Here is a 22084-nt window from a genome sequence, read left to right as displayed (position 1 = left end):
GACGTCAGCAGCTCCTGGGGTTTTCCTTGGGCCCTGCCAGGAGAAGCGACCTCTGCCCACCCCACCCCACCCCCGACGCCTGCCTTCCAGGCACTAGAACTCCCTTCCCTCGGGCCTTTCTTTCCCAGTCCCCTTGCCCGCAAAATCCGGCGGGTCCGGTATTGCAGGGGCACCTCCTGAGGCTAGCCCCGAGCAAGGGCAGGAGCCCAGAATGGCCCTCCGAATCCCCCGCAGAGGGGCCTTTCCAGGCCCGCCTGGGCCTCCAGTCCTCAGCAGAGAAGGCAGCTGCTCTCACGAATTAGCAGCCCTGCAGCCCCGAGCCCGAAGTCCTAAGCGCCCGGCGGCTCCGGTCCCTCTCCGCCGTGCACGGAGAGCTGTGGACCGGCTCCACGTGCCAGTGGCCCTGCCCCGCCCCGGCCGCGGGCGCCCCTCTCAGTCCTTCTCCGCCGGCAGGCGCGTTCCAGGCGCCCCCTGCCGCCTCTCCGGAGCCTGGGAGGCGGCCCCGTCGCAGACCCTAGCCGGGCTAGGCCGGCCCCTCCGGATGGGCTGGCGGGCGGAGCAGCGCAGAGGGCACCGCCCTCGGCCCGCCCGCCGAGGAGGGGACGGGAGCGGGAGGCCGTGCCAGCGGCGCCCGCCCGGGGCCCGCCGCACTCTGCTCTCGGCCGCCCGGGCTGCGGGGACCGGACGGGGACCGACCGGCGCTGGCTGCGCGGGCGGAGTGCCGAGTCCAGGCCGGAGCCGGAGCCGCAGAGGGAGGCAAGAGGGCAGCGCGCCGAGATGGCGGCCCCAGCGGCCGCGGCGGTGGAGGAAGGGATGGAACCGCGGGCGCTGCAGTATGAGCAGACCCTGGTGAGTGAAGCCGAGCACAGCCCTGAGCAGAGCGCTCAGAAGCCGCTGCTCCTGGAAGCGTGAGGGCAAGGGGGCCTACCCAAACCCTGCGCTGGCCTTTTGAGCTGGGGAAACTGAGGCCTGGGGGGGGGGGTGGCTGCATGCTGGTGCCTGGCGGAGGACAAGGACACCAGGTGCTTGCCCCAGGCGTCCTTCCCTTCACCCTCCCACACGCGTCTTCTCTGCTCCATCCCCCTCACACCCTGAGCACCCGCACCTCAGCACCCCGTTCTCTCTCCCCAGTGCCATTCACACCCTTGAACTTTCTCAGCACTCCTGACTCCACCATCCAAGACCCCGCCTGTGTCCCTGCCAGGTGCATGGTGCTAGGCACAGAAATCAAGTGTGCAGAAAGATGAGCAGACCCGAACTCAGCCGCGAAGCTTTTGGTCACTGCAGTGGGGACAGGTGGCCTGCCACCTCCTACCCCGCTCCCAACCCCGAGGAACGGGAACATTAGGGAGAATAGGGCAAGCAGGAATGGGTGTGGGAATTGGGACCTTTGTCCATGCTGACTCTGGGTATCCAGCCCCCACCCAGCCCCGGGGTGTCCCTTGACCTCGTTAGAGGCAGGGGTCCTGGGCTCTGGGCTGACTCACAGCCACCAGGTGTTTGGGAAGTCACTTGGCTCTTTTTGTGGCAGTGGGGTGGGACCCAAGCCTTAGGAAAGGAAATGGGCTCTAATGGCTCCTTTTTAGCAGCTTGAGCTGGAATTTGCCCAGGAAGGTGGCTGGGAGGGGACCTTCCAAGGAAGAGAGGGCCTGGGCTGTAACTTGAGTCTGGGAGTTGCCCAGTTTTGTAATGGGACAGAATGACTGGGAGAGGTGTCAGGGTGGGGATAGCGAGGGTCAAGGGAAGCTCTTGGGTGGCAGAAGGCAGCCAGGCACCTGGCTTGGAAAGGGTCAGCCTCTCTCCTTGGTGCTCTGCTCCAGCCTCCTATCCCTTTGTCCTCTCACTCCCACCCCTCCCTTTGTGGCTGCCTGTGCCCTCGGTTCTCTTCCTCCTCCCCACTTCTTCCCCTCTGTCTTCTCTCTCCTCTCTGTCCCTTTCTCCCTCTCATTCCCTCTACGCTCTTTGCTCTTCCCGCTCCTCACTCTCTCACCCCCTTTCTCTGTCTCTATCTTTCCCTCCCTCACCCCCCCCTCCATCCCCAGCCCCAACAGGAGCCCTTTGTGTCTCCAAGCTCTGCGGGTGGCAGCCGGAATCTACTCCTCCCCACCCCCCAACACGCCCAGCTTGGCAGGTCTGGCCCTGGCCAGCCGACTCTCCGTCCCATCACCCCAGCATCCGCAGCCTCTGCTGTCCCACAATGTGCCGCTGCACTCAGGAGCTGAGGCCACCAGGCCCTCTTCACCCACCCAGAGAGGCTTTCCACTCCAGGCTGGGCTGGAAGGCTCATGGGGGTGGGGTGGAAAATGGGGACAAGGGGATTAGGGAGGGGGGGCTGGGGGGGAAGGAGGGGTGCAGCCGAGTTGGTCGCAGGCCAGAGGCCCAGCGGGAACGTGATAAGGATTGGGGCCGCGCCTGCTCCTGGGCCCAGCTCAGCTGCCCCCAGCTGCACGAGGCTCATTGTTGCCTGTGTGCCCTTGACCATCCCTTATTCCCTGACCTTCCCTCCTCCCACTTGGACGCCAGGCCCTGGGTTTTTCTGTCTTTTCCTCCTCTGGGGCCTTCCCTCCCACTCCTCCCCAGGCCTTCTGCCCTGGGCCTGTAAGCAGAAGACTGATTATTCTGCCACCCCCAGAGCTGTGTCCCTGTACCTTGGCTGTCCCCATCCCTCCAGCCAGGACAACCCCCACAGACTGCAATGTGCATTGTTCCCACACCCCGAGCCAGAACGGGAACTGGGGGTTCAGGAGAGGGCATCTCGTGGTGGCCTGGGGAAAGGGCATCCCCCACTTGGCCCGTACCACCGACGCCCCCATCTCCCCCCACCATGCTCTAGATGTATGGCCGTTACACCCAGGACCTTGGGGCCTTTGCCAAAGAGGAAGCCGCTCGCATTCGCCTGGGAGGGCCTGAGCCCTGGAGGAGCCCGCCCTCCCCTCGGACTCCCCCAGAGCTCCTGGAATATGGACAGAGCCGCTGTGCCCGATGCCGCAGTGAGCGCTGGGTTGGGTAGGGGGCCTGGCTGTGCAGTGCTCAGGGTTGGGTAGAGGGCCTGGCTATGCAGTGCTCAGGGTTGGGTAGAGGGCCTGGCTGTGCAGCGCTGAGGGGGCTGGAGACCCTCAGAGCTCCCGTTGGGGAGAGAGGAGGCGGTGCAGCCTCCTCATTGCTCTTCCCTTCCTGCTGCCAGTGTGCTCTGTGCGCTGCCACAAGTTCCTGGTGTCCAGGGTTGGTGAAGACTGGATCTTCCTGGTCCTGCTGGGGCTCCTCATGGCGCTGGTCAGCTGGGCCATGGATTACGCCATCGCTGCCTGTCTGCAGGGTGAGGCCAAGGGACTCGCCTGCCCCCTCCGGGTCGCATTCATCCACTCTGTCCCGCCAGCCTGGCTGCCCATCTTCAGGCATGATCACCGCCGCCCCCCTCCCCTAGACCACACCCTTCTGTCTCCCCTCTCCCACAGACCCTCTTCCCTGGCCTGGGCTCTGTCCCCATGAAGGCCTCGTCCCTGCCCCTTGTGCACAGGCTCTGTGCAGCTTCCCTGGGCACAAGTCATCCCATCAGTGTGTCCCGGTGGCCGGGCAAGGGGGCGGGTGTGTGCACTGGGGGCCCAGCCGCACGTCCTCTTCCCGCAGCTCAGCAGTGGATGTCCCGGGGCCTGAACACCAACCTCCTGCTCCAGTACCTGGCCTGGGTCACCTACCCCGTCGTCCTCATCACTTTCTCCGCCGGATTCACACAGATCCTGGCCCCTCAGGCTGTGGGTACGACAGGAGGGGTAGACAGACAGGGAGGACGGAGGCAGGGTCTCCCGACGCGGACACGACAGGTGACTCCCGGGGCTGTGCCCTCTCCAGGGTCCGGCATCCCCGAGATGAAAACCATCTTACGGGGAGTGGTGCTGAAAGAATACCTCACCCTCAAGACCTTCGTAGCCAAGGTCATCGGGCTGACCTGTGCCTTGGGCAGTGGGATGCCACTGGGCAAAGAGGTGACTGCCCAGTGGGTTAGGGAGGAGGAAGCGGCTGGGCCAAGGTCAAGGCAGGCCCCTTTCCAACTCACTGCCCACCCCACCCCACCCCCAGGGCCCTTTTGTGCATATTGCCAGCATGTGCGCCGCCCTTCTCAGCAAGTTCCTCTCCCTCTTTGGGGGCATCTATGAGGTGAGGGAGGCCCCTGGGGGTGGGGGTTTGGCGGAGGAGGGGTGGCTGCTGAGTCTCTGGCTGACTCCCGCCTGCTGCCCCCGCTCCTGCCAGAACGAGTCTCGGAACACAGAGATGCTGGCTGCCGCCTGTGCCGTGGGCGTGGGCTGCTGCTTCGCCGCCCCCATCGGAGGTAGGCGGGGCTCCCGGCAGCGCCGCCCCAGTCACCCTGGGCCCCTGCCTGCCGGTCCGGGGTTCCAGCGGCACTGTCCCCTGCCCCCTCGCAGGCGTCCTATTCAGCATTGAGGTCACCTCCACCTTCTTCGCCGTGCGCAACTACTGGCGCGGCTTTTTCGCCGCCACCTTCAGCGCCTTCATCTTCAGGGTCTTGGCTGTCTGGAACCGGGATGAAGGTGGGAACTCCTGAGGGAGCATGGGAGCTCAAGATGGCTCTGACACAGTGCCCCCGGGGCTCGGCCCACACCTCGCTGCTTCTCTCCCCTTCAGAGACCATCACCGCACTCTTCAAAACCCGATTCCGGCTCGACTTCCCCTTCGACCTGCAGGAGCTGCCGGCCTTTGCGGTGATTGGGTGAGGGCCGCTAGGGGCCGGGGGTGCTGCAGAGAAGGGCGCTCCCCATGAGAAGACCCCCTTTTGCCCTGGCACTTCTTCTGTCCCCAGAATCGCTAGTGGCTTCGGAGGAGCCCTCTTTGTCTACCTGAACCGGAAGATCGTGCAGGTGATGAGGAAGCAGAAGACCATCAATCGCTTCCTGATGCGAAAGTGAGTCGGTCCCGGGCTCCAGGCCAGGTGGCTTAGGGTTGGGTGAGGGCCTCGGTAGGCTGGCGGACAGTGAGTGACAGCCGAGACCTGGCAGCCCCAGGAGACCTGATTTCCATCGCGGCCAACCGAACCTCTGGTCACCTTCATGAGGGACCCCAGCTTCCCCCCACCCTGCGTCACACAGAGAGGTGGACAGCGCCCCTCAGCTGGGCCTTCTGAGAGCCATGACGCAGTCTCAGCTCAGAGGTGTGCAGGACAGGGCCTGGCCACGCGGAGCTCTGCTCTCGCTGCCCACTAACGGGATCGCTGGCCACAGAAAGGCGTGTGCGCCCACCAGTGCCCCAGTGCTTGCCTGTGAGTGCCGAGGCCCTGCTCCCACCCTGGCCCATCCCTGGGAGGCACGCCACCCAGGGGTGACGCTGTGACACCCACTTCTGCAGACGCCTGCTCTTCCCAGCCCTGGTCACCCTGCTCATCTCCACTCTGACCTTCCCTCCTGGCTTTGGACAGTTCATGGCTGGACAGGTAACCCTGGGCAGAGCCGGGATTTGCCCGTTCCCTGGGTCGCTCTCCTTCGAAAGCCCGCACACTGCTGCAGCATGACTGCGGGGTGCTTGGTTCCCTGTGGGTTCCTTTGGGTCCCTTCTCTACATCCTCTCTGTTCCCAGCCTAAGGTACCCTGCTCACCTTAGCTCTCACAGAAGGAAACACTGGTCACCCTGTTTGACAACCGGACCTGGGTCCGCCAGGGCCTGGTGGAGGAACTCGAACCGCCCAGCACCTCACAGGCCTGGAGCCCGCCTCGCGCCAACGTCTTCCTCACCCTGGTCATCTTCATCCTCATGAAGGTGAGGTCCCCGCTGATGTCGCTGGCGTCCACGGAGGCTTGCGAGCTGCCGGGCGCTGCTCCCAGCACTCGCCCTGTGTTAACTCCTCCGGGCCTCCCAGCCATGCTGTGAGGATGGTGCTGTTATGATCCCCATTTTAACAAATGGGAAGCAGAAGCAAGTAGAGGTTAAGTCGTTGGCCCAGCATCACACAGCTGGGGGCAGGCATTTAGCCTAGGGTCCAGATGCCCACCTCCCATGTCAGGGTGCCTGGATTCCACCCCTACCTCCAGTCCCCACTAATGCAGGCCCCCCTCCCTGGGAAGCAGTGGTGATGGCCTTAGTGGCTGGACTGAGCCCCTGTTACTGGCTTTGGCCCTAGCCAGGGGCCCTGACAGGCATTTGGCAACTCTCTCTGTCCTCTATCAATCAATCAGTAAAAATTTTAAAGGTCTGTCTCTCTTTACCTCCCAACTAACACTGTTTTTAAAAAGGCATACAATGTCACAATCTATAAAAACACGAAAACATCGCACAGCTAGTCAGCAGAGTGAGAACTTGAACCCAAGCCAAGCGATTCGAGTCCCTCACCACCCTGCACCTGGGGAGGGTCCTGGGCTAGCTGAGAAGCATGTGCGGACCTCAACAGTGAGGTGGAGCCCTGGGAGGCGTCCTGCTGACCCTGTGCTGCCCTGCAGTTCTGGATGTCCGCGCTGGCTACCACCATCCCAGTGCCCTGCGGGGCCTTCATGCCTGTGTTCGTCATTGGTGAGTTTTTGGCTGCCCGCACTCCCACTTTGCAGCCCCCACCGCCCCCTCTCTGCCCAGGAGTGGGTTTTGGTCCAGCCCTAGCCCAAACCCCCAGCCCCTAGGGTTGTCCCCTGCACTGAATGACCCACTGGCCCCTCCCCCACCCTTTTGACCCTCTCTCTTCCTAGTGCCCCTGCCCTCCCCCTCCACCACCTCTTTCTCTTCCCACCCCCCTCCTTGAAGGAGCAGCATTTGGGCGACTGGTGGGAGAGAGCATGGCTGCCTGGTTCCCCGACGGGATTCACACAGACAGCAGTACTTACAGGATCGTGCCCGGGGGCTATGCTGTGGTGGGTGAGTGCCTGGAACTGCGGCTGCCTTGCACGACCTGGCTGGACCACCGGGGCTGGGCCTCTGGTGCCCCCTGCTGGCCAAAGCCAGACTTACCGCAGATGCTGGCACGCCATCCCCAGGAGGGTACTAGCTAGCCCTCAGGGACCCACACCCCCACCCCTAGGTCTGCCTGTGGTGGGGAGGGTCTTTTGGGGCCTCCTGGGCACCTTGAGGTAACTGAAGGTGGCTGTCCGCAGGGGCGGCTGCTCTGGCAGGAGCGGTGACCCACACAGTGTCCACGGCCGTGATCGTGTTCGAGCTCACGGGCCAGATCGCCCATATCCTGCCCGTCATGATCGCTGTCATCCTGGCTAACGCCGTTGCGCAGAGCCTGCAGCCCTCCCTCTACGACAGCATCATCCGAATCAAGAAGCTCCCCTATCTGCCTGAGCTGGGCTGGGGCCGCCACCAGTATGCAGGGCTGGGTGCCGGGGAGGGGGGTGTGAGTGAGGGGCAGAAGGCCTGCTGGGGTCCCCTGTCAAGGCAGCCGAGCAACCTCTTTGTACCACCTGCGGCCGATCAGGAAAAAGAGCGGGAGCACTCCCTGACCCCGGCCCTTAGCACCCGTCCCCCTGGGCCCTGGGATCTCCTATAGTGCTGGGATGGGAGTGTTCCGGGCCGCTGTCCTTTTGCTGACCATAGATCCTGTGCCCTTCTCTGCCTGCAGGCAGTACCGCGTGCGAGTGGAAGACATCATGGTGCGGGATGTTCCCCACGTGGCGCTCAGCTGCACCTTCCGGGACCTGCGGCTGGCACTGCACAGGACCAAGGGCCGCACGCTGGCCCTGGTGGAGTCTCCTGGTGAGGCCAGGAGGGGGCCCAGGTGCTAGGGGCATCTCCCAGCATCGCTGTTCAGGAAGGGGCAGGGAGCTCGGGGCCCATAAGGGAATGGGCCGGCACTCGCTGGGCAGGATTCCCCTTGGGGGTGGGCAGCCCCTGAGTCCTCCCCACCTGCTCTGTGCAGAGTCTATGATCCTTCTGGGTTCCATCGAGCGCACGCAGGTGGTGGCGCTGCTGGCCACCCAGCTGAGCCCGGCCCGCCGGCGGCAGTCCAAGCAGAAGCGCAGGGTGGCCCACACCTCTCCACCGTCCTGTCAGGAGAGTCCCCCCAGCCCTGAGACTTCCGTCTGCTTCCAGGTGAGGGAGAAGCCCCAGGGCCGCACAGGCTTCCTGGGGAGGGCCGTACAGAGGGTGCTTGGGGGCCCCCGCAGCCTCACCAGCCCCTCTCCCCACACGCAGGTGAAGGCCGAGGACGCCCAGGGGGAGCCTCACAAGCCCCTAAAGCCTGCTCTCAAAAGGGGGTGCAGCAACTCCGTGAACCTCGGGGAGAGTCCCACAGGTGAGCCCTCTCCCCGCCTCGCCAGCTCCCGGGGTGGAAGTGGGGTGGTGGCTCTCCCAGCAGGGAGTCACTGCCAGGGCCACCCGTGTCTGGGAACACAGGGCACGTGGAGTCGGCCGGCATCGCGCTCAGGAGCCTCTTCTGTGGCAGTCCCCCTCCAGAGGCCGCGTCAGAAGTGAGTGAGCCTCCTCCCGGCCTGCCATCGCTGGCGCCCGCCTCCCTTCTCCCCTCCCCCGGCACCCACACTTCCCCCCAACCCCCTCCCTACAACCTCAACTCCTCTCTCTTTCTCTCCACCCTCCCCCCCTTTGGCTCTACCCAAGTCGGAAAAGTCAGAATCCAGTGAGAAGCGCAAATCGAAGCGAGTCCGAATCTCCCTGGCAGTAAGCACGCCCCTTCCTGCCTCTCAGGAGCACTGGACAGGGAGGCCCAGGGTCCAGGCTGGGGTCCCCAGGTCAGGGGCGCGCTCACTTGCTTCCCTCTGTCCTAGAGTGACTCGGACCTGGAAGGTGAAATGAGCCCGGAGGAGGTAAGGCACAGCTGGACTCTGGACCCTGCTTCTCCCTGGGTGTGTTCAGTCATCACCTTGGCTGCTGTCCCCATGGGAGGGACCAGAAGGAGGAAAAAGGGCAGGCCAGCTTTCGGGTAAGGAAGCAGCCGTGGGCACCTGCTCCTTCCCACGTGTGGTCTCTTCCCCCAGATTCTGGAGTGGGAGGAGCAGCAGCTAGATGAACCTGTGAACTTCAGTGACTGCAAGATTGACCCTGCTCCCTTCCAGCTGGTGGAGAGGACCTCTTTGCACAAGGTAGGGCCAGCAACATGGCCAGTGGCTGGCCTGGGCTCTTGGGAGGACAGAGCGGGGATCCGGGTCCCCCGACAACCTTGGACTCAGGCCAGTAGGGAAGGGAGGAAGGAGATCGAGAGAATGGCTCTTTGCCTTTGCAGAGATGTTTTTCAGACACAGTACTTTGAAGGCCAGGAGGCTGCGAGCCAGGACCCCTTAGCCTCATCCTGCTCTGTGCTGGAGCCAGGCATCCTTTTTTTCCCCCTGCTCAGCCTGGCCCCCCTGGGAACTCTGGACCAAAGCAGCAACAAAGCCAGGGCTGGAGCTGGGTGCATGCCAGAAGGCCGGGCCAGGGTCAGAGCGAGGCGGGAGGCTGCCAGCGCCCAGCCAGTCCGAGTTGCCCACGCTGAAAGAAATGGGTGAGAAATGGGCAGGATAGGAAAATCCAATAAACAAGCTAACCAACATGCAGGCAGGGTGGGGAGACTGCAGGGAAGAGATAAACAAAGATGAGAAACACCCAGTAGGGGGTTGGAATGTCAGACCCCAGAAAGTTTCAACTTCATGTGGGCCCAAGAAAAACTGATAGGAACAAAGGCAGATAGCTCAGCAGAAGGGCAAAACGGGCTCCAGGAAGGGAGAGGAAGTGAGGCCAGCCAGGTCAGCGGTGGGTGAGGCAGGCACCAGGGAAGTCAGGTTCTCTGTGGAGGGCTGCTTCCAGGGCAGAGGCACCTGCAGGGTGTGGAGGGCAAGCTTCAGGGGAAGGCGGCAAATGCGGGACAGCCCGGCAGGCTGGCAGGACGGCTCCTGGGACCGGCAAAGCCAAGGGGGGTCTTAGCTAAATGTTGGGCAATCTCAAGGTGCAAACCTCCACCGAGAAGCAGGAGGCAGGCGGCAGGGAAACACTCTGAAAGCCAGGTGCTGAGCCGCGTCGGGTTGAGACACGAGCTGTGCCCAAGCCGGCAGAGTGAAGTCAGGCAGGAAGGACAAAAATGACATAAAAAAGCAGGTAGTGACAAGGACTTTATAGGCCTTCGATGGAGACTTCAGATCAAAACAAGCACGGAACCACAGTGCAGGTGCAGGAAAAATGGAGCCGCACACGCTGGGCTGGTATTGAGAGTCCTTCTTCCCAGGACTGCTAAATGCATGTCCACTGCAACCCGCCGTCTCACTTCATCCTCCAGCCTCCCCCGGGGCGATGCGCAAGGCGGCAATGCTGATGTTTGTTGCATGCTCCTGAGGTGCCGGGCACTTTGCTACTCACGTGTTTGACTTAAGGCTCACAAGCGCACAAGGAGAAGATGGACATTGTGATATTCCAGCTCTTAGTGATGAGGAAATGGATAGAGTTAAGAAGCTGCGCCAGATTGCACCAGCAGAACTGGGCCTGGGAGCCTAGATGATCTGCCCCGACACGTGAAGGTCTTTTTTTTTTTTTTTTTTTTTTTTGGACAGGCAGAGTTAGTGAGAGAGAGGTCTTAACCACTTTACATATGGGGAAACTGAGGCGTGCAGTGAGGACTCCATTTGCCCAAGTCAGGATAGCGGTCAGGCCCAGATTTCTGAGTTCCTGGCTCCGCTCCCAGGATGCTTTGAGAAGGCCATGTTGTCCCTTTCCCGGTCAGCTCACTGTTCCCAAGCCCAGGCCCTGGCCTTCCAATGAGGCAATCTGGTGTCTAATTAAATTAAGATGAAAAAGAACAAAGTCACTGTTTGTAACAAGCCTAAAAATCAGAGGAAGAGACGAAGCCTTTAAGGAACCCACCAAGGAAAGCACCAAGAACTGGAAGTGATCAGAACATGAAAGATTAGAATTCAGAATGTCCTTGCTGGCCTGAGCCATCACCAAGCAGCAGCCCATTCAGAGAGGAGACGGGCTGCACGGGCGCCGTTCAGGGACCTGTGCATCAGCCCCATGCTTCGTCCATGCAGCGGCTACCCACGCAGAGGCCACGGCCACAGCATCTGAACCCAAACCCTGCCTCTGCCGCGTGCCAGTTGACTAGGTAACCTTGGCACATGTCCTAGTCTCTGCACGTCTCTTGCTGTATCTCAACAATGGGATCACACCTCGGGATTTTGTGAGGATTAGGGAACCTGAAACATGTGAAGCACTTAAGAGTCGTGCCTGGCACGCAGTCAGCCCCCAGCTGGTGTCAGGAGTGACGGCCACCCCGCGTCCTGAGGGAGGACCAAGGGCCACTCGCGGAGGCGGCGTAACGAACGGCTGACGGGTAACGTGATGGGGGGTTTCCAGAACAGGCTGAAGCCCCCGTCCTGAGGGAACTGCAAGTGTAGGAAAACAGCCCGCACGTTCTGAAACAGACTGGGACGGCTTGGTGACTGCTAGGGACAAGGGGTTTATTACCTAAAAGGCAAATCACCTGCCAGAAACTCGCCGTGATTAAGATTGTGGAGAAAAAGAATTTCCAAGGGAACTACTTGGGAGGTTCCTTGGGAGAAGATGGAAGGGATTATTTGACTGCCAGGAGGCAAAGCTAAGGGATTTTTTTTAATGGGAAACCTCATAATAAAGACATTTCTCCCTGAAGTTGGACAAGTTGGGAAATGAATGTTAAGCTGTAGCGTGTAGGATTCAAGCTGCATATGAGGAGCAACTTGGCTAACCACGTGGTCATTCTGTTACAGATATTGAAGGAACACAGCTTATTCTCAAACTGAACTTCTTGTTCCTTCTTATAAGTACTTTCATGCCTTGGATGGAGAACCTGAGGAAAGTGCTAGAAATCCCTTCCTAAGAATTCCAAAGTATTAAAATGAGTTTTGAGTAACTGGTACTCAAGAACCGGGATTATTACTGCTCATCTTGATTCACATATTAAGCTGAGAGGCTTACAAGCAAACTCAGAGCAGAGTGATCATGATCGGCCAAAAATTCCAGGAACTGCTGAGTCAGGACAGTATTTTTCAAGACATCTGGCCCAAGAAAATCCACTCTGAGAGCAAGGGGAACTGGCTGACAACTTCTGAGCCCTCAGTGATTACACTGGAAAGCTAGAGGGCCCACAGCAAGAAAAACATGGGGAGGGGGATGACTGGCCTGTAAGCTGCAGCCCCGCGCACGCACGCACACACACACACACACACACACACACACACACAGGCCCCAGGGTGCTGCTAGGGCTCCAGAAGAGGCAAACAGAGCGAGCGAGCGCACACTTCAGGCCAGCCAAGCCCACGGTGTTAAATACAACCAAGGAGAGGAGATAGCGGAAGTGGCCAGCTAGCTAGAGGGCAGATGGGAAGCAGGTGTCATCCATGAGGGCCATTGGTAGGAAGTGGGGGGTAGGAACTTGCTCCTGGGTCTACCTATGCCTAAGGGGGCACCTGCAGGAGAGGGCTGGGCAGAGCTGACGACCCACCCAGAACCCCAGAGCAAGCCACTTTACCACTGAGCCTCATGCTGCTGTTCCTGTAGAATGGCTGTACCTATGCTGCTGTTCCTGTCGAGTCGGTGTCCCTATTCAAGACAGTGCTGAAACTGAATAATGTGAGACCTAGCACGGAGCCCGGCCAGGCATTAGATTTCATATTTGAGCAAGCGCTCTCAACTGCATCCTTCTAACATGCCGGGAAGATTCCTCTGTCTCATCAACACAAGGATTCTATCACGTTTCTGAGGCCGGGGGACACAGAAGCATTCTTATTATTTTCCCTCCAGCAGTCCTGTCCCCTCCTCTGCCATCTGTGGTGCCCCTTCTGTCCCACCCCCCCACCTAGTCCTGAGCCCCCTGGAACGGATCGCTGCCTGGCCACATCGAGCCCATTGCGCTTTCTCCCTCCTCCACAGACTCATACCATCTTCTCGCTGCTGGGAGTGGACCACGCATACGTCACCAGCATCGGCAGGCTCATTGGAATCGTTACGCTAAAGGAGGTGAGAAGACAGTGGCCTTGGAAGCCACTTCCAAAAAAATAAAAGGCAGGAGAGCTTATGCCCAGCTCACCTAGGGGGAGTGCCGGGGAAGAAGCTGGGAGTCCTATGTCCAGACACCTGCCCCTCTCACCTCTGCAGCTCCGGAAGGCCATTGAGGGCTCTGTCACAGCACAGGGTGTGAAGGTCCGGCCGCCCCTCGCCAGCTTCCGAGACAGTGCTACCAGCAGCAGTGACACAGAGACCACCGAGGTGCACGCGCTTTGGGGGCCCCGCTCCCGCCACGGCCTCCCCCGGGAGGGCAGTCCTTCCGACAGCGACGACAAGTGCCAATGAGCCCCTGCGTGGGCTGTGGCTGTCAGGCCAGATTATATAGCTCTCCCATGCCGCCTCCTGCCCTGGGAAAGCAGAAGACAGCCGCAGCCCCAGCCCCACCTCCAGACCCGGCCTGCCAACGTCTCCCAGAGCTCATCCTGCCTGGAAACTGACCCAGCACCTCCTGCAGCAGGTGTCCCAAGGGCAAGATCAGCACTGCCCTGGTAGCATGGGGGTGGGGTCACTTGACCCCCGCTACCCCGTTGAGGGGAAAGGGATAGAACTAAGATGGGTTTATACTGGAACCTCCAATGACCAGATGTATATAGAGATTTACAAAGATTTTTATATTAATTTAATAAAACAAATTCTTAAATAGAACAAAATAAACACCTAATGAGCCACTTATATATAGAATGCTTGTGCCCGCTGGCTCTTGTTCTTACCATGGGCCCTCTTACCTGCCAGTGTCTACAAGGCTCCTCATTCTGCAGCTGGCCCCCTCCCCATAGCCATAAGAATCCAGAGTCCGGTGTCCTTGGAATGCCAAATCTGCCACTGCTTGGTCATAAACACCTTGGCTGGGGAGGGAGCCCCCAAGACCATAGCTTTGGCCTTTGCCAAAGCCAAGGAAGGCACTACCCCCTTCCCTCCCCAAGGAGAGTCACTCAGCTGGCACAATTCCAGCCCCGCGGTCATCTGCCAATGATGGCCTGGCCACCCCTGAGGCCTCCTTGTGGCCCTCCCTGGAAGGACACGGAAGCCACAGCTCTGCATCAACCAGAGCCATCCCTGCCTCCAGCTCCACCCTGTAGATAACACTGCTGCAAGCCGTGCTCGCACATCCCAGGAGCAACTGGGAGAGGGCCCAGGCCCACCGGGGGAAGCCAGGAGAAGGGCGGAGGACACATGCATTTGTTCCTCATCCAACGCCTCCCCGAGAAGATCCCACGGAAAGAACAGACCCAGAACCCTGTCTTCTGGGAAAAACGATTTAGAGCCGATGGAGGGGGAAGCACGGCAGGAGCCCAGCTGGGCGAGGGGCCCTGGGGGACGGCTCAGTCCCTGCTCCCTGCTCTGGCAGGGCAGGAGCCAGTCCCCCGGGGTGGGGTGATTCTATCAAGCACTGCACATGGACTCGGAGGTGAGAAGCAGAGAAGAGAGAGGCACAGGGACAGTGGCGGAGGTGGCCAGGCTCCCTCCCACTCCACCCCCACACAGCCCAGTCACAATAAGCCCCTTAGGGGTTCACATCATCCGAGGAGGAAATGTGTGTGTGGCGTTTTTGACTTAAGGACATGTACATCACTGTGTGCCACAGCTGTAGCCATGCCCCAGGGGCCCCGGGCAACCCCCGGCAAACCCCAGGAGTGGGGGCAGGACATGCGCCCCCAGCCTGGCCCTTGCCGCCTCTCCAAACACTTTCATGCAAAACACACAACGGAGAAGTGAGTGCTCCCGGGAGCTCTCTGGGCTGCAGAGCCGCTGAGAGCCCCGAGCCCACAGCTGGACATGGAGGCTCTGCCCCTAGCAGTGGCCAGGGGCCCCGGGCCACCACCCGGTGCGATTCGGGTCACTGTTCCTCCGGCTCTGCCTCATCCTCGTCTAAGGACACCACCCCGGAGGAGGCCACATCAGAGGCTTGCCGCTGCCGTTCCCAGCTGCCCGCCGGCGGGGGGCAGAGCGGCTGGCAGTCCTTGTAGGGGTCTGGCTCCTCCTCGGCGGGAGAAAGGCAGGACTCCGTGAGGGGCGAGTTGTAGAGCGAGTCCTGGGCCTCCAACGGGCCCAGGCTGCGGAAGGCACTTTCCCGGCTGGGGGGCAGTTTGGCAAGGAGTAGCTCGTCGCCCAGCAGCTGGGAGGCCAGCCGGGCCGGGGAGCCCAGCAAGCCGTCCTCTAGGCTGCACAGACTAGAGCACAGCGTGTCCGGGGACACGGTCTGCGAGCAGTCGCTCTCGGGCTCCACAGAGCCCTGACGCACGGGCCGGGAGAATCGGCGGCCAGTGAAGAGGTCCTGGAGGTGGGGTCCAAAGGGCAGCTGCCCAGCCAAGTCTGCGAAGGGGAGAGAAAAGAAGACAGCCCTGCTGCTGCCACTCCAATTGGCCTCCTTGGAGCCCACTGCCCTCCATCCCTGCCAGAGCACTGGGGGCAGTGAACAGGAGCAAGGTAGCCCTGGGCAAGTCACAGCTGTCTGATGCTCAGTTTCCCTAATGGTGAAGCGGAGATTCTAATAATCTCACGGAGTTGCTTGGCAAACAAGGCGGGCCTGCAGTCCACAGTCAACAACCGCAAGGCCACTGCACTCCCCAAGGGGAGCCTTGTCCAAGGCAGGGAGCGAGGGCTGAAACCCAGCCCACTCTCTGCTCACCAAGCAGCACGGCCAGGGAGAGAGGTGCCCGCTTAGAATTTACACAGAGATTCCACATGCGCTAGTAGCGGCCTTGGATAAATGTTAGCTATTCTCATTCTCCCAGGGGGTCAGAGCAGGCCTGGAACTCCATCAAACAAAAGCGCTCGTAGTATAGGGTTCCATCTTGGCCTCGGGACCACAGCAGCAGTCTCTGGCCTGACCCCGCTTATTCCCCACATTAGAGAAATGGCTATTTAGCTGGAAGAATGGAAGCTGCTGGGGGGCAATCTTCAAGGGGGAGGAGTGGAGCCCAGAAGCGACAGAGGAAGTCGGACCTGCGGTCCAGGGGCTGGGGGATGACAGGAGGCCGAGCCCAGCCGCACAGCCCCTGCGGGGGCCCTCTCTGCAAACGCTGGCCCACAGAAAGGCCCACAGACTGGAATGCAAGGATGCTGAGCTGGAGCCAGCCGGGCCCTGTGGGTGGTTCCAGGCCCAGCATGTCTTCCTGTTTGCTTGGGGCCGCAGCCCTGCGCGGTGCTGTGCGGCTGCACAGCGGCTCATCTGTCCCGCCACAGCCAGCCAGAAGGCCGCCCCTTGGAGGAGAGGGCCAGGGCAGACCCTCCCAAGGACGTGGCCGCCCGGAACGGATGGCTGAAATCTCAGGGCAGCTTTTTTTTCCCCTTGAGGACTGTGAAGTCCACACACACAGAGGCAGAGAAGGCTCAGCACTGTAGCACAGGAGCCATTCTACTGCCAAGTGCTGAGCTCTCGGCCATGAGTGTGGACAGCCCTCCTAAGCCCCGGCGATGCCAAGAGGGCCTGGACGTGGACTTCAGGCATTCTGGGTATGGCTCTGAATGATTCACAAGGCCCACGTGGCAGCATGAGCATGCGCTGTCTCTTACCTGTGTCAGTTCCCCCAGCAAAATCCTCATCATAGGAGTCATCAGTGGAGTCCTCGCCATCCACCGAAGACCATGCCCGGAGCTTGGCTTCTGCGATGGCAAATTGCTCAGCCACTCCTGTCAGGGGGCACAGGATTCCCGAGCAGAGAGGGTGAGCTAGGAGACTCCGGGCCCCGTGCAGGACCCAAGGGGACGAGCGAGAGCAGCCCTAAGACAAGTGTATGGTTGGCCCCCTTCTCTCGCCACCTACCTGCTGCGAAGCGAGCCTCTTGTTCACCCTCGCTGAGGTCCGAGTAAGAGGAAAAGGCCGATTCCAGCGCAGCAGGTGAGTCATTTGGCTTGCTCCAGCCCTTCCACTCAATGAGGTGAGCCACTCGGCCCTGGGCCATGGCGGTAGGCTTAGTCACGTGATCCTTCACCACCTGGGAAATGCCTGGAGGTGCGGTGAGAGAGAAGCCTGGTGAGGGCCCGGGCCAGAGCGTGCCTGGGCAGGGGAATGGAAGGGTGGTAGTTGTGGGGGGCAAGGGGCGGGAAAGGGAGACTCCAGCAAGCACTCCCAGCACAGCCCCAGGGGGCACGGGAGGCAGGTGCATACCATGCAGAGAAGATCTGGCCAGCGCAGCAATCTCCTGGATCGTGAGGGCTCTCCGGGACTTGGGCAGCATCGCGACTGTGTCTCCAACATTCACCTTATGTGACGCCGTGAGAGAAGGTCAGCACCTCTCTACGGTGCCCCCACCCCCACATCCAAAATCCACCCAGGGTGTCGGGGCAGATGAGAGCTGGGAAGAGATGCCGGGACAGCAGAGATGTCCTAGAGAAACTGCTAGAACCAGTAAGAGGACAAGAAGCTAGAACCACCAAACCAGGGAGCAAGGGAAACTGAGGAAGTCCCAAAGGGGCAGAAGTGCGGTCAAGCCTCCAGCAGCCCCCTCCCTGAGGGTAAGGCAGAGCGGAGGAAGGGAGAAACGCATGCCACCGAGGACTTCTTAAGGTCCCTTCCATCCGCTTCTCTCCCCTTCTCAGTCTCCAGCCCCACATTCTAGCTGTTCCTAGAGCACCCACAGGAGCCACAAACTGAGCATGACCAAGCTCAAACCCAACCCCCCCACTCCACTCCTGCCTGCTTCCCCACTTCCTACTTTGTATCGCCCAAGCTTCTCGCATCCAGCTCAGCCCCAAGCCTCAGCATCACCATCCACTCTCCCCTAAGCTGTCCTTGCCCAAATCTGTGGCTACACCTAGTGATCCCCACACTGCCTCTGCTACTGCTCCCACTGCCACTGCCGGTTCTCCAGCCCTCAGTGTCCCCTGCCCGGAGCAGCAGGGGTGGGCGCTCAACCTCCCCAACTCAGCATTTCCTCTCTCTCTCGGCATGGCTGGCTAGCTCTTCCGTATCACTCCAGCGAGGGGTGAGGCATTTCCCCTCAGAGGAGGCTCCCCGGGCCCCATCAGTGCTCCACCCTCTGTCTCTGTGAATGGACCCCGTTCCGGCCCTGAATCTCAGTGTGCAACTATGGTCACTTTTGTGTGTTTCCTGCTCTTCCCTGGTATCCCACACTGGTCTCGAGCTCTCCAAGGCATCTGCTGTGTTGTGGTCACTGCTGCACCCCAGTGTTTAGCACAGCATCTCATACAGAGGAAATCTCCCCAGATGCACAAGCCGAATGAGGCGAGGCAGCGGCGGAAGCAAATAACTCTCCTGAAGTGCAGCTGACCACAGCGTGGCTTTCAACTATCTTTCCTGGGCTCCTCCACTGTCCTCTGAGGTTGGCACAGGCTTCTGACCCAGGCACAGAAGGCCCCCCTCGGTGAAGGCCCTGCCTCCTTCGGGCCTCCCTCAGACCTCCTTGATCGGCTCTGCCCCATACGGCCCCCACCTCTGCACCTCCCTTCCCTCGGCCTCCCTCTGGGCCAAGAATGCCACCCTGCCTGCCAAAACGCTGCCTGCTTGCGAGGCCTGCCCCAAGCGCCGGCTCCAGGGATCCTCACTTTCAGCTCACCATCGCCTTCTCTTCCCTAGCACCTCCTCCCCGGCATCGCCCTTGTATCTATTCCTCCTGAGGGAGCTCAGGATGGCAGGGTCCAGTGGACCGCCCAAAGCTCCACCCTGCACCTGGCTCAGTGCCTCTTGACCAGCTCCAGCCAAGGCTGCCCCTCCCTCAAGGAAGCCGAGGCACTGCCTAGCTTTCCTGTCCCGTCCCCACCCCTCAAAAGCCAGCCTCCACCTGCCCGGGACCCCAGGCCCACCCTCTGCCCCGCCCCTTCAGTACCTGGCCGCAGAGGCCCCCCGGGGTGGCGCCGGTAGCCGCCAGCCAGGCCGGGGGGAGGAGCCCCTGCTGGGTGTTTCCTGACTCGCCCTGCCTCTCCCCCCCCACTCCCCCCAGACGCCGCCATCCGTGCCCGCGCAGCTTCGCGCAGCTGTGGCTCTGGCCCAGAGAAAAAGTGTATGTCTCCCTGGCAACCCATCACCATGCAACAGGGTCTCCCGGGATACGGCCCGGGATGCGCTGACGTCAGCGCCGAAGGCGTGAGCGAGCCCGCCTGCTGGCACAGCGCCGAGCGAAGCAGACCGGCGCGGGGGCGGCCTTGCGGCCCCACCGGCCGGATAGCGCCTCCGCTCGCAGGAACAGGGAGCCCGGAGCAGGCTGGCGAGGCGGGGGTGGAGGACACAGCTCCCCTTCATATGGATGTGGCCTCCCCTCCCCGCCCCCCGCCAACATGGTGGGGGTGGGGGGCCCAGCACCTCTGGCAAGTCCTGGCTGTCCACGGAGGAAGGGCGGGAGGACCGACTCCAGCCTCGGAGGGTCCGAGCAGATCCCAAGGAGGAGAGAGAGAGGCCCCGAGGAAGTTCGATCCACTCCACAGCCCACGCAGGGTCCGAGGCCACTGAGGGGTAGGGGAAGAGACTGTTCAGCTGGGCCCCTGTGCCCGCCAAGGTCCTCGCTTCCATCCAGTGCTGCCCGGTTGCTTCTCCCCAACCTCCCAGAACAGAGCGACCACCTGGTTGTTGCCCCTCAACTCTGAAAGCCCCTTTGCGGCAGGTCGACCCTGGCCAGGGCTGGCCACCGCGGGGGACCGTTTTGTGGCAGCCCACTCAATGGCTATGTTCCTCCACCACAAAGATTTTGCAGTCAGGACTGTAGGTGAAACTCCAACGTTGATGAAATTCTGACTGTTTAGCTTTTCCGCCTACCCGTTGCTCGTGGACAGCACATTGAATTTTTCCATCACCGATACCACCACCACCACCCCCCGCAGCCATCCTGACCCCTCACAAGCTTGCAGCATTGCTTCTTCCCTCTTGCCAGCCTCAGCTGGTCCCCAGTTCCTTACTCTTCTTTCTGATCTTCACCCCTGTCCCCGAAAGTCTCCTGATGCCCTCTGGCCCCAGCTTGGTCCCTTCTGTTGCGGGCTAGTATCTAAACCAGAGTAATTTTCCTCTTGCCACCTGAGCACCCTAATTCTCAGCTGCCCGCCACCTCCCAGATCACATCTGCGGTCCCTGGTCTCACCTCTGCGACTTGTCTGACAAGTCCATCGTCCTCCGGGCCCTTCGCGCTGCCACAGAAACATTTTGCCCAGCACAGAAATCATAGGCATGCTGGCTGTGTTGATGCGGAGAACCGAAAGCCCAGAACTGCTCCAGGCTCAGCTCCCAGTTCTATTCCTGTTTTGGCTCCGGATGCTGAGCCAGTCCCCTCCCCACTTGGAACTTGTGCCTAGTCACATAAGGAGAACACTCCCGCCTCATGGCTTTGAGGAGGTGGGAGTGCCAGGGGCCCAGCAGAGCTCTCTGGGGCTTGGCGAACTGAGGCCCGTCCCCTAGACAGTGCCAACAGGCAATGTACATCAAGACTGACCTTTAGCTGGAGCGGCCGTCTCTGTCCCTGAGCCTCAGCCAGCTGGTGGTCCCCAGAAATGCTACCAACCGGAAGGAAGACAGGAGGTTACAGGCCATCTAATCAGAGCTGTTCAGGCCAGTTCTGGGGTCAGCCAACCTCTCCACTGACTACAGGAGGGCATGACTTCCTGAACTCCAAGCCTTGGCAGGCTAGAGGGATCAGAGCAGCCTGCTGCTTCTCAACTTCAAAAGCCACAAGGTTAACTTAGGACTACAAATCCCAGAATTCCTCAAGGGAAGTACAAATCTCAACCAGTCTTAGCTCCAAAGAACCTCAGGTAGCAACCACAGCAAGGCCTGGGGCTGACCACCTGCCCTGACAGTCCAGGACCCACTCCAAACCCAGTCTTTGACACCACAAATCCCTCCGTGGCCTTAGGCTGGAAGAAATCTGTGAGCCGAGCAATCTGGGACTGAGTACAGGCCCCAGTCAGCATCACCATCCAAGGGAACCAAGGCCCAAGCAGGGGTCAGCAGTTACAGGAAGGAAGCCCTGACTGGCCTCGCTCTGGACTCCTCCTTCCCTCCCTCCACAGGGTAGGGTGGTTTGTTCTTGCCAGGGCTGGGGAAGAGGTGAGCAGGTGCTCACAGGTGCTCTGCATGGGGCCTCAGTACCCTGGTAACCAGCTGGCTCTTGAGGAGGAACCAAGTGTTGGCAGGACATGGGGATTGGGCGCTTTGGCCAGTGTCTGTGGGCCTCCTCCTGAAGAGGACGGAGCCACAGTTGGGGAGAGGTAGGCTGCTGGCACAGGGCCACTCCCAGGTGGGAGAAGAGATGCCAAGGCAAAGGGGAGTGAGTGTGTGGGCATGCAAGGCCGCTCACCATGGGTTTGGGGGGGAGGGGGACGGCATCAGTTTGACTAGCCCCTCCCAAGGCTGTGCGTCTCCCGCCACCCTCAGCAGCAGGAACACGGCGGTGAGACCACGGGACCGCCCTGCAAAGCCCAGAAGCAGGCAAGGCCATGGGAGTGAACCCGAGTCGGCTTAGCCCCCTCCCCTCTCATTCCCACTCCATCCCGTTGCCTGGCCCGCCTCCCCGGTACTGGCTCCTCCCTCTCGCGACACCGGCCCCTTCCCCAAGGCCCCCACCCACCCAAGGCCCGCGCACCAGGCGACCGCAGCGCGACTCCCCAACTGTGCCCGGCCTCCGCCTCTTACCCTGACCCGCGGGGCTCCGAGAGCCGATACAGCCCATGGCCGGGCACCCAGACACGCTAACCCACGCTCGGGGCCCGGGCCATCGCCTTGCAGGGTCGGGCCGCGGCCGACACCAGGGAGGGGACAGCCCGTGAGAGGGGAGGGGGTGGGAGCCGCGCGTCCGCCGCCGCTCCCGGGAGAGGGAACCGGGCCGGTGACGTAAGCGCGGGGGCGTGGCCGCCCCGCGTCACCACCCCAGAACAGGCGGGGCCAGGCTAACGTCACGGCCACGCAGAGGAAGTCTAGTTTGGAAAATGCCTGTCTGCTCCCTGGCCACTGAGGAGCCATCTGGGAGGCAGAGCAGGTGGAAACTCAAATGGGCTCGTGCCCACTCTACACAGGGACTGAACACTGAACTGCATCCAGCCCCCTCATTTCACAAGTGACATCTTGAAGCCATAAAGGACTTCTCTTAGCTAGAACCAGCCTGAAGCCTACAGCCTTTTCAATACTTAAGGTCCTGGATCAGGTAAGACAGCAAACACCCCAAGAATGTCAATTACTTCA

The 22084-nt window shown here is 61.1% G+C and overlaps 2 protein-coding genes across 11 annotated transcripts; one reads left to right on the top strand and one right to left on the bottom strand.

The window, feature by feature from the left end:
• Positions 1–637: 637 nt before the first annotated feature.
• Positions 638–13634, top strand: CLCN2 (chloride voltage-gated channel 2). Of its 3 annotated transcripts, NM_001082751.1 has the most exon segments (24): positions 760–849; positions 2834–2990; positions 3185–3316; positions 3628–3756; positions 3850–3983; positions 4078–4155; positions 4249–4327; positions 4422–4547; positions 4642–4726; positions 4817–4918; positions 5359–5443; positions 5611–5766; positions 6444–6513; positions 6739–6849; positions 7086–7299; positions 7556–7689; positions 7853–8025; positions 8128–8227; positions 8329–8402; positions 8551–8610; positions 8718–8756; positions 8928–9032; positions 12826–12912; positions 13051–13634. In NM_001082751.1, coding segments are annotated over 24 exon segments (2697 nt in total). In that variant the 5' UTR covers positions 760–777; the 3' UTR covers positions 13246–13634.
• FAM131A (family with sequence similarity 131 member A) lies at positions 13551–21933 on the bottom strand. 8 transcript variants are annotated; one of them, XM_070072434.2, is made up of 8 exons: positions 21539–21703; positions 21204–21315; positions 19992–20400; positions 19223–19365; positions 17072–17165; positions 16727–16909; positions 16477–16593; positions 13551–15273 (listed from the first exon to the last, which is right to left on the bottom strand). In XM_070072434.2, the coding sequence occupies exons 3-8, from the start codon at positions 20077–20079 to the stop codon at positions 14798–14800; spliced, it is 1101 nt and encodes a 366-aa protein (XP_069928535.1). In that variant the 5' UTR covers positions 20080–20400; positions 21204–21315; positions 21539–21703; the 3' UTR covers positions 13551–14797. The 8 variants fall into 8 exon arrangements, with proteins under 8 accessions (XP_069928535.1, XP_089188181.1, XP_051674810.1 ...); XM_089332055.1 differs by lacking the exon at positions 21204–21315 and having other exon boundaries at positions 21539–21736; XM_051818850.3 differs by lacking the exon at positions 21204–21315 and having other exon boundaries at positions 20340–20400; positions 21539–21736.
• Positions 21934–22084: the final 151 nt, after the last annotated feature.

Source organism: Oryctolagus cuniculus, chromosome 4 (genome assembly GCF_051225735.1).
Source record: "Oryctolagus cuniculus isolate XC-2025 breed Fujian yellow rabbit chromosome 4, ASM5122573v1, whole genome shotgun sequence".
In the NCBI taxonomy this organism is placed as follows: Eukaryota; Metazoa; Chordata; class Mammalia; order Lagomorpha; family Leporidae; genus Oryctolagus; species Oryctolagus cuniculus.
Note: the sequence above shows the minus strand (reverse complement) of the source record. Positions and strands in the feature narration are given on the sequence as shown.

Coding starts and splice junctions, on each gene's coding strand:
- CLCN2 (XM_089330274.1), top strand. CDS start 778: ATGGCGGCCCCAGCGGCCGCGGCGGTGGAGGAAGGGATGGAACCGCGG. Junction 2,991..3,184: donor CCGCTGTGCCCGATGCCGCA/GTGAGCGCTGGG, acceptor TCCTGCTGCCAG/TGTGCTCTGTGCGCTGCCAC. Junction 8,757..8,927: donor GTGAAATGAGCCCGGAGGAG/GTAAGGCACAGC, acceptor CTCTTCCCCCAG/ATTCTGGAGTGGGAGGAGCA.
- FAM131A (XM_051818846.3), bottom strand. CDS start 21,865: ATGGCTCCTCAGTGGCCAGGGAGCAGACAGGCATTTTCCAAACTAGAC. Junction 16,594..16,726: donor AGAGGCTCGCTTCGCAGCAG/GTAGGTGGCGAG, acceptor GCCCCCTGACAG/GAGTGGCTGAGCAATTTGCC. Junction 15,274..16,476: donor TGCTGGGGGAACTGACACAG/GTAAGAGACAGC, acceptor TCCCCTTCGCAG/ACTTGGCTGGGCAGCTGCCC.